This window comes from Zingiber officinale, chromosome 9B, assembly GCF_018446385.1.
Source record: "Zingiber officinale cultivar Zhangliang chromosome 9B, Zo_v1.1, whole genome shotgun sequence".
Taxonomy (NCBI): domain Eukaryota; kingdom Viridiplantae; phylum Streptophyta; class Magnoliopsida; order Zingiberales; family Zingiberaceae; genus Zingiber; species Zingiber officinale.
The window spans coordinates 105,255,609-105,265,888 of NC_056003.1; the positions used below are offsets into that span (position 1 = coordinate 105,255,609).

Consider the following 10,280-nt stretch of genomic DNA (forward strand, 5'->3'; position numbering starts at 1 on the left):
GCCAGGCAAGAGAAATCCAGATGGGTCAAGGTTGACCAGACATCTGGTGAGAGTCCAAGTAGGTCAAAGGGATTGACCGGATACTTGGCATGAGGAAGAAAAGTCCAAGTAGGTCTTAGGGAGTGACCGGATACTTGGCAAGAAGAGAAAAGTCCAAGTGGGTCAAAGGGATTGACCAGACACTTGGTGAGAGAGTCCTAGTTGGTCAAGGGTGACCGGATGCTAGGTCTTATGTACCAACAAGTCATGGTTGACTAGATGTTGGTTTAGGGGACTTTGGGCTTGGTTTTGGGCAAAAACCAAGATCTGGATTGATCAGCCGATTGATCCAGCAGGTTTGGATTGATCCGTGGATTGATCCAGAAGATCTGGATCGATCCACCGATCGATCCGGTGAGTCCCCGCGAACAGAACTCCTCTGGATCGATCGGTGGATCGATCCAGAGGTCCCAATCGATCAGTGGATCGATTGGGACGCTGCTGCTTCACGCGATAAGTGCTGGATCGATCCGTGGATCGATCCAGAAGTTTTTCCAGAGCACAGAGGCGCTCTGGATCGATCCGTGGATCGATCCAAAGCCTCCCCGATCGATTGGGAGCATTCCAATCGATCGGGATTTGACCGTTAGCGTCGATTTAAGCCGCAGGCGTTCATTTCCTTCGGCAGAACTTCACCGATTCATTCGAGATTCATCACAGCTCCTCCCCAGCACTCTCTAAGCTCCTCACCGCCAGTTCTTGAAGGTTCTTGGAAGTTCATCCAAGTCAATAGGCGAGTTGCAACGAGAAGAAGAAGAAGCTAGGGTTTTTACTGCATCTCTTGTAAGCTTTTGCTTATTCTTTACTACCCTTTCTTCTACTTGTATTGAGAGTCTTGTAGGGCTTCTCCGCCTTCGGTAGTTACCGAAAAGGAGTGTTTATTAGTGGAGGTGTGTGTGTGTGCGTGGATCCTTGGACTAGTCACCTCTTATGAGGTGGATACCAAGTAAAATCCTATTGTTAGCATTGTTGTAGTTTGTTTCTTTGTATTCCGCTGCGCATCACTTTGAAGAAACAAGCAACGAAGCACGACGAGCACACGCGAAGCTATTCACCCCCCCCCCTCTAGCTACTTTTCGGTCCTAATACACCTTTTATAAATTTGTATTTATAATGTCTGCAAAGGAGTCCAAAGTAAGATGCAAAGTATAATAAGTAGGTTAAAATTATGATGGTCAAAGGTATGGAATGGTCGGGTCATCAAAGTTAGTCGGGCGAGTGACAACGGGCCGATCGGGCCTGAAGAATCCGATTAGGCATGCCGCCCACTCAATGAAAGGTGGGCTCAATATCATAGTGCCACCCGGAGGCTCGTTCGACCGGATTGTTCGTCCGGTCGGGCGATAAGCAGCGACCGGATAGTCAGACGACTAAAGAGAGGAGAATAGATGTTCGCAACTATGACAACCCTATAAGGGCTAGTCCGACCGGTCCGTCTGTCCGACCGTACGAGGAACAATCTTCCGAGCTAAGCGATCGTGGAAAAGAACAATCTAGAGCGACCGGATGGGGAATCCCGACCGAGTACTCCTCTGCTCGGCCAAACAGTGGGACCCCTTGCTTAATTCATTGTATCCTTCTCGGAGTTGATGCAACTAACAGCAAGGCATGACCAACAGGCAAATCGTACGACGTAAACTTCTATTGTCATGTCAAGAATTTGCACGTCCTGTTAAGAAATAATGTCAGAGAAACTTTCTTAGTCTGTCTTTTCATAAGAAAGATGAGGAAATGTGCACGCACTTTGAGAGGCATGCACGTACGCTATAGGACCACTATATAAAGACGGTCCATGCACGCATGGAAGTATGCGTTATTCTGCGATCACACTCTTGTTGCTACAGTTTCTACTATTCTTTTATAGAATTTCGGTGACTGACTTGAACGTCAGAGGACCAACGCCGGGGACTATTCTTTGGTTCGACACTGATGTCCTTGGTTTTATAGGGCGGAATAGAGTCTTCATATAGTCAACCATCAAGCTGCATTTCTAGCCAATTGTCTTCATCGTTTTCAGACAGGATGAATTCCTATATCTCAATATTGAGCATAAACTTTTGTGCTAATTTTGGTTCATTATACCTTTGAATGTTATGTTTTTTTTTTTAAATTAATAAAAATTGTTTGTGGGTTATAATTTGATTTAGCATTGTTCAATTATCCAGAGGTGCTTTTTGTTTTCTGTTTTTTTTATAAGGTCACTCCAAAGCTAAAGACCTTTTCAATGTATCATTTCTTTGATTTTTAGTAGTTAGAGATGATATATGGCAAAACACAATAACATGCCATCTTACAAAAGAATGGTTGCACATCACAAAACAAATATTGATGTTGATACCGATTTGTGCAGAATAGATGATAATATAACTACTGATAATGGAGTTGAAGTTGATTCAATGTCAAATCAATAACCATTTGTTACATCTAGAGCATCTCATTTTAAGGAGAAAAAGAAATTATCCATAGAGTTGAAAAAACTTCAAAGAAGGCCAGGAATGCAACTATGCAAAAAATTGACTATGACTTCAAATTACTCAATGATGTAGATTGTTTTATGCAAAATGTTAGCTCATATCACAGATTCTTGAGATGTTGGGTAAGCACGAGTTTAGTGGGAAGAACAAGTACAAGACGGCTCAAGAAATTTATAAAAATACTATGAAAGTTGAGTTATTGTTCAGCTTAGATTCGTCTGAAATAGAAGATTTTATTTTCAGTTGCATGTAATTATAGATTCTGAATATGCTAGTTTTGAAAATTCTAGAAACATTTCTTCAACTTATCTTGTTTAGTATTCGAGTTTTGAATGATTGCTTAGTTACCATTCAATTAATTGAATGTTTTCTCTACTTTTAGAATGGTGGTGTATCTTTTGTTTAGGGTAAGACATTCAATAGAATTATAGTCCGTTGAAGAATTAGTATAGTAACTAAGTCGTGTTTATTGATAATGATTTATTTTGAAGATATGTGTTGTGTTCACTTGTACTGTGATATATGGCTAATATGCATATGAAATATATATGGCTATCATGCTTGAGATATATGACTCGATAGAAGTTTTTTTTAAAACAACTTGTTTACCTTTTTTTAAAAAATAAATAATAAATAATAAATAAATAAACAATAATAAACTATGTTGATCATAATTGTTTCCAGTTTTCTTGTATTGTTTAACGGTAAAGGTAAAATTGAAAATTTGACTGATTCCCATTACATACTTTCATTCGTACCAACTACCAAACAACATCAATCTATTCCAATATTTATATCAAGCACTAACAATTCAATCACTAATTTCCATGATTAATCCTTCAATTAAATCCATTATCATTTCGATTTCGATTGAGTAATTAATATCAAAAGCCCTTAATATTTATTATTATGACTTGTGAGAGTACTCTCTGTCCTTCATCCCTTCCTCTCAAGGATAAATATTAAAAATTATCATTTTTTATTCTTTGGCTTAATCATCAAAATGTGGACTTCGAGACCAAACAAACACAAGTAAAAGGAATCCATTAATCATAATAAAACAAAATCCAACAGAAACGGGGATTCGTTTGCATCTCTAACAATAACAAACACACAAATCGGACCTCTTCCCCGTATTAATTTCCATAAGATATTAATTGCAAACAAAAGTAGTAGCTAGCCTTTACTAAATTAAATAACATTAATTATTGCTTTGCAAATTTATGCGGGCCCGATCCGTATTCAGGGCAAAAAAATAAATGTTGGTAGTAGCCCCTTCGCTTATCCAACATCCGGAGGCCCCATAGAAGCTATTGTTATGCGGTCATTTCAGTGAGATAACGACATATTTTCAATATTTTTATGTACTATTATTAAATATGGATATTAATAATGTTGGACAATTATTACGATGGAAAATATTTAAATCGCACCAAATTGTTTTTAAAAATACACAAACGGTTATCTTTTCGTCTTTTTCCTTTTTTTTTTCAATTACATATCTTCTGTTTGGGTAATTTCTTTAATTAGTATTTTTTTTCAAAAAAGAAAATCAGAATCATGCATGTCGAAAACAAATTAAAAGAAAAACATTTTATTCTATTTTTATTTTAAAAATAACTTTATAAAAATTCATTTGAATAATTGATACTCATGCTTGGTATTAAGGGAATTCGAAAATGAGATGGGTGAAAATTTAATTTGTAGAATTATTTGAAAAAAATTGACAGGAAGATGACCAACGACGAAGGTAGGCCATTACAAATGATCGTGGGATTATTTTAATGCAATTATAATATTTTAATAAAAACTGTTATAATCGGACCAATAGTAGTATAAAATTAACTAAAATGATTTAAACTACTAAAATTAGTACAATAATATTAATTTAATAAAATAAAAAAAGTTTAGAAAATATTTTTTTTTAATAATGAGCGTTTTGACTTATATATTTATCTGCATTTAATTAGTTTTCATGATTATTTCTCAGTCACACTCACACCCAGTGGGTGGTGGGTCCGGGAGGAAAAGAAAAGCAGAAAACTCACCCAGTAGGCTGCGTTTTTATTCAAGGTAGCCAGTTGGGTGAGAAATTTAGCAAACGGCACAAATAGGCTCAGTCAGCATCTTTGCCATATAAATATGAAATATCCGAACACATGTGAGTGACTTGTCCTGTATGCCATTGGCTGTCGCTACGCGACCCAGGCAGAGAAGATAGTGGGTAAATCTTATTCTTATCTACCCAACCACCGTTATTATTATTCTTTTCTTCTACGCCAGTCCGCCAATCCGGTTGGCCTGGGCTCCACCCGGACCGGCCATCAATTGCCTTTTTTTACTTCTGTGTTTTTTAATGCATTGGAACACTTTCGTTTCACCTTCTTCCTTTTATCTTTTACCTTTTTTATTTGACCGTAGGATCTTGATCTGACGGAAGGAGATCGAGACCGGAAGAGAAGAGTGTTATTTGTTTTGGCTCCTCTATCAACCCCAGGGGAGAGGGGGCGACGGCCAGATCTGTAATCCGCAATCCTTCTGCTGAATCGATTCCTTCTTCGTGTTCGGAGAAAACATAGTTTCCGTTCCTCCGACGCCGCCGCCGCCACGATGCCCGGCCTCGTCGCTCCGCCGGAAGTACCGCCTCCTCTCCGTGTCGACGTCCCCGACGGCGGAGACGCACGCGCCCAGATCCTCCTCCCCGCTGAAAACCAAGACCCTGGGAGGGAGCCCAGGGCGGCCTCGCCGGTTCCCAAGAAAACGCCGTCGCCGACGCCTTCCTCCGCCCGCGCTAGGTCCGTGGAGCGCGGCTCCTCTTCCGCTGGGAAGCGGAGGCTCTCTCTCGAGAGGCCAGGATCCGCCGCCGGCGCAGGGGCAAGGGATTTATTCCCTGCCGTGATCGATGAGACGGCGCTGGATAACCCGGATCTGGGGCCGTTCCTGCTGAAGCTGGCGCGGGGGGCGATTGCGTCCGGGGAGGGGCCGAGCAAGGCACTGGAGTACGCGTTGCGGGCGTCAAGGTCGCTGGAGCGATCCGGGGGAGAGGAGCGACGGCTGGAGCTGGCAATGAGCCTGCACGTTGCGTCGGCGATCTATAGCGGGCTGGGGCGGCACGAGGAGGCGGTGGCGGCGCTGGAGAGAGCGGTGGGGGCGACGGACCCGGCGCGGGGGCCTGACCACGCTCTCGCCGCCTTCTCCGGGTACATGCAACTGGGGGACACCCACGCCGTGGCCGGGCGGATGGAGCAGTCCATAGTGTGCTACACTAAGGGACTCGAGATCCAGATGGAGGCGCTTGGGCAAGGCGACCCGAGGGTCGCCGAGACCTGCAGGTGAGTCTTCCGATACTAAACTTCAACAGTCACTTCTTCGTTTTTTCGAACATTCGTCGGCGTCGTTTCCACCCTGTCGCCGCCCCTCTCAAAATGATCTATCGGAAGGGTTTTGCCTTCATCAGTAGATGCCTTTGTCTGGCGTCATTTTGGCACGAGACGGTCTCTCCGCCGTTCTAACCTGACTCTGTGGCCGCTAGTGACTGAGAATATCATTGGATTTTACCTGCAAATATTTCGTTTCGATAAATTCACTTGCTAAAGTTCGAACCCCTTCCGACAAGCACAATGCTGATCGCTCGTCCATTGATCGCCATGTTAGGTACTTGGCAGAAGCCCATGTCCAAGCGATGCAGTTCGAGGAGGCCGAGAAGTTATGCCGCAAGACTCTTGAGATCCACCGCGAGCACAGCCCCCCGGCGTCCCTGGAGGAAGCCGCCGATCGCCGCCTAATGGCCCTCATCTGCGAGGCCAAAGGCGACTATGAAGCTTCCCTTGAGCACCTCGTCCTTGCTTCCATGGTCCTCATTGCCAACTCTCAGGATGTAGACGTTGCGGCTGTGGATGTTGGTATTGGCGACACCTACCTCGCCCTTGGCCGCTTTGACGAGGCCGTCTTCTCCTACCAGAAGGCCCTTACTGTCTTCAAGTCCACTAAGGGCGACAACCACCCGTCCGTCGCTGCCGTCCTCGCCCGCCTTGCAGATCTATACTTCAAGACAGGCAAGTTCCGTGAGTCCAAATCCTACTGCGAGAATGCGCTGAGGATCTACGCGAAGCCCGTGCCTGGGTCATCCAATGAGGATCTTGCTGGAGGGATGATGGAGATTGCTGCCATTTATGAGGCAATGAGTGAACCGGAGGATGCGCTGAAGCTGCTGCAGAAGGCGCTCAAACTTCTGGAGGATTCACCGGGGCAGTGGAGCACGGTGGCCGGGATAGAGGCCCAGATGGGTGTCATGTACTACATGGTTGGGAGATACGGGGAAGCAAGGAGCTCATTCGAAAGTGCCGTGTCCAAATTGAGGGCAAGCGGGGAGAGGAAATCTGCTTTCTTTGGAGTTTTGCTGAACCAGATGGGGCTATCGTGCGTTCAACTGTTTAAGATCGACGAGGCAGCTGCGCTATTCGAGGAAGCAAGGACAGTTCTTGAGCTGGAAAGCGGTATGTCTCACCCCGATACCCTTGGGGTGTATAGTAATCTCGCTGCAACTTATGATGCCATGGGAAGGTACGGCGATTTTTGCCTCCAATATCTAGTTTCAGTTGTTATTTATTCTCTCTTCATTCCTTAATTTAAATTCTTAGCGTAGTAGTTACATGCATAATATAAGTTTTCTTATAAGGTAGCATACGACGAGACAAATCATGATTTTGCTTTCTCTGCTGCAGCTTTAAATCTTGAATTACTGCCAAGAAGAATCTCGTTTTGTTTGCATATCACTCATTAGCATATTGTATATATTTGGTCTATATGCCATGTTGTCGGTCAAGGCTGAGCTATGCGTGGTCAAAGTAGAAATCTAAAAGGCTGGCTTATATTTTGGAGATGGGTCTCTGAGCTTGCATAAGTTGTGTTCTGAATTTACTCGATAGGCAAACTAGGAGGGAAGGCCATCTATCTCCGGGATTAATCAGGCAATCAGACATTTAGATTATTAAAAAAAAATGTAAAAGTTTATTGTGCTAGTAGTTCCTTCTTACAGTTATTTGTAATTTTAGAAATAATGAATACAAAATAACCATTTCACTCAATTGAAAGTTAAAAGCAATAACTCTAAAGTTGAACCATCTTTCTAAGGAAGTCTTCTGGTCGTTGGATCACACTTGTTTTTTTTACAATCTAGATGTTCAGACTTCGCCCGACTAATCCTAGAGGAAGATGGCCTTCTCCTTAGTTTGTCTACTGGCTAAATCCAGAACATAATTTGTGGACACTTAGAGGCCCATCTCAAAAACATTCATCCCTCTAATCCTCTTATTTGCTCCCTTAAGTATTTCACCACACTCGTTGTTGATAGGACCAGTCATTAACTCCACTGATGTTAGCACAATCTGACTAGACAAAATGTAAGTTTGGCAAATCACTTTAAGGTCAAACTGTTAGGAAAGTGATCAGTTTCTATTTATGTAATGGATCAATGCACTTCTTCACACGAGACTAATGGGCATAAAGTCTCCAAGCTTCAACAACAAATGACAAAACAAAGTGGATCGCAAGAAATTTCTACAGCCACATTTTTTGTGCCAATGTTCCACTGTTCCAATTTTAAATTTTAGTTGCATAGTGTATAGCTTATTCAGAAGTCAGTTTCCCAACTCAGCCATCCTATGAAAAGTATAGTATTAGAGTGAAAAATGGTAAATTCTGACTAGGGGTGTAAATGAGCCAAGCCGCTCGTGAGCTATTCGAATCTCGATTCGATAAAAGTTCGTTTGAGCTCGTTTAATGAGGCTCGTTAAGATAAACAAACCAAGCTCAAGTTTCACAATATTCAGCTCGTTAGCTCGTGAGCATGTTCGTTAAATTTATAAATCAACTTTTAAATAAAAAAAATAATAGTTTTGATATTGAATTTATAGATTTTACACTCTACTTATGAAAAACATAGACAAATATATTAAATTTATTTATTAGAATAAAATTATAAATTTTAACAAGAATATTATATTTTTTTTAAAATATATAATTTAGTTTTTAATGAATATTTAAATTTATAATTTATATTTATTAAGCTTGTTTAGGCTCGATAAAAGCTCGAATAAGCTCGTGAGCCATGAATATATTTGTTAAATAAAGCTTGAGTTCAGCTCGATTATAAACGAGTCAAACTCAAACATCCAAGAGTTCGGCTCGGCTCGGCTCGATTACACCCCTAATTCTGACACAGTCAGAATTTGCCACTTAAAAATAAATACTTTATGTTAACTTGTACAAAATAAGTAGATGAACGTGGGAGATTTGTAAATCTTAGTTTGCTCAGTTCTTCCTTGAAATTAGTAGGTTTAAGTGACTGGAGTAATCCATGCAATCAACCCTATAGACTCTATATCTTGTTGTGTATGTGATTGGTAAATTTTTTCCTATAATGTTTTAGCAATAAGAGAGGTACAAGTGAACGACAGATTCAGAACAATTTGGGGATTATATGTTATGATTTTAAACAGTTATTTAAAGATTTAATGGCTCTCTCTTGGTCTTATTTAACTGTAAGTATTCATGAGAAAACAGAGAATTTGTGCTCAAGACTAATGTTTATCATATTTATATAGTTGCTATTTTAATGCTTTATCTACTTTTTCAGAACCTACTAACTCCCACGATTTAGGAAATGATTCGTATGATAAATCTGTAAATATTTCCTCGTTTTAATGTGCTGATGATAGGGTGGAAGAAGCAATTGAGATTCTGGAGAATGTGCTTAAGTTAAGGGAAGAGAAGCTTGGAACAGCAAACCCTGATGTCGACGATGAGAAGAAAAGGCTAGCCGAGCTCTTAAAGGAAGCAGGCAGAACGAGGAACAGGAAACCAAAGTCCCTTGAGAACCTCTTAGTGACTAATTCACAAAGAATCAAAAAGGAGGTTACAAGGAGGTGGCCTGGCTTGGGTTTTAAAAGTTGAGACAGAGCAAAACCTTTCACTGCCTTCCTTTGTAATATAAAAATGCATCTGTAAAGAGTTCAGTATAGAAATTTGGTGATTTCTTGCTTCTGAGCCTTATAACCTTTTCCCTTTGTTTTCTTTCTCGTTTAATTCATTTGTAATCCTTGGATGATTTACTGTTTTATGTTTGGAATGTGTGAAACTCTTGTTGTGAAAGAAGTCTGTTGTGTTGAACAAATAAATTCCTCTTTATAGATGTCATTTCCTCTTCTCATTTCCATCTTAATGCAATTGTTCATTTTGGCAGTGTTTAATTCTGAATGTCTCCTCTACTCCGAGTCGAGCCTCCGGTTTGAGCAGCAGCCGGCGGACCTCCTGCATCGACGAGCTCCAGGGGCGGACGGTCCGGGAGGAGGTGGAGGTCCGGGCGGAGATGGCGTCGGTGCAGGAGGGCGTGGCGGAGCCGTTCCTGTGGTCGGGCTCAGAGAGAGATGGAGGCCAAGGTGGCGGCGGTGGGGCGCGTCATGAGCAGGCAGGGCCGACGAGCTTCACCTGCGCACGCTGCGGGAGCTGGTTGGCATCCTGGAGCCGGTGCAGGCCTTCGATCTCCTCGTCGCTGCAGCGGACCTCGAGATCGGCATGCGGGAAATCGGCCTGTAGCACGACGGCGAGTGAGTACCGGCACCGAGTCCCACCAACACACGATCAGATGAGGATCTGATACGAAATTCGGCACCATCGTCCATCGCTCCTTTACCTCAGTTGCCGCAAGGAACTTGCAGAATAGATAAAGAGGTGAATCTTGAGCGCAACGGTGAGCTTGTGTTCATG

At 42.2% G+C, this 10,280-nt stretch overlaps 1 protein-coding gene across 1 annotated transcript; it reads left to right on the top strand.

Moving 5' to 3' along the window:
• Window positions 1–4,999: 4,999 nt before the first annotated feature.
• Window positions 5,000–9,705, top strand: LOC122023386 (protein KINESIN LIGHT CHAIN-RELATED 1-like). The gene is made up of 3 exons (XM_042581461.1): window positions 5,000–5,845; window positions 6,168–7,076; window positions 9,233–9,705. Exons 1-3 carry the CDS (start codon window positions 5,124–5,126, stop codon window positions 9,465–9,467), a joined length of 1,866 nt encoding a protein of 621 aa, XP_042437395.1. The 5' UTR covers window positions 5,000–5,123; the 3' UTR covers window positions 9,468–9,705.
• Window positions 9,706–10,280: the final 575 nt, after the last annotated feature.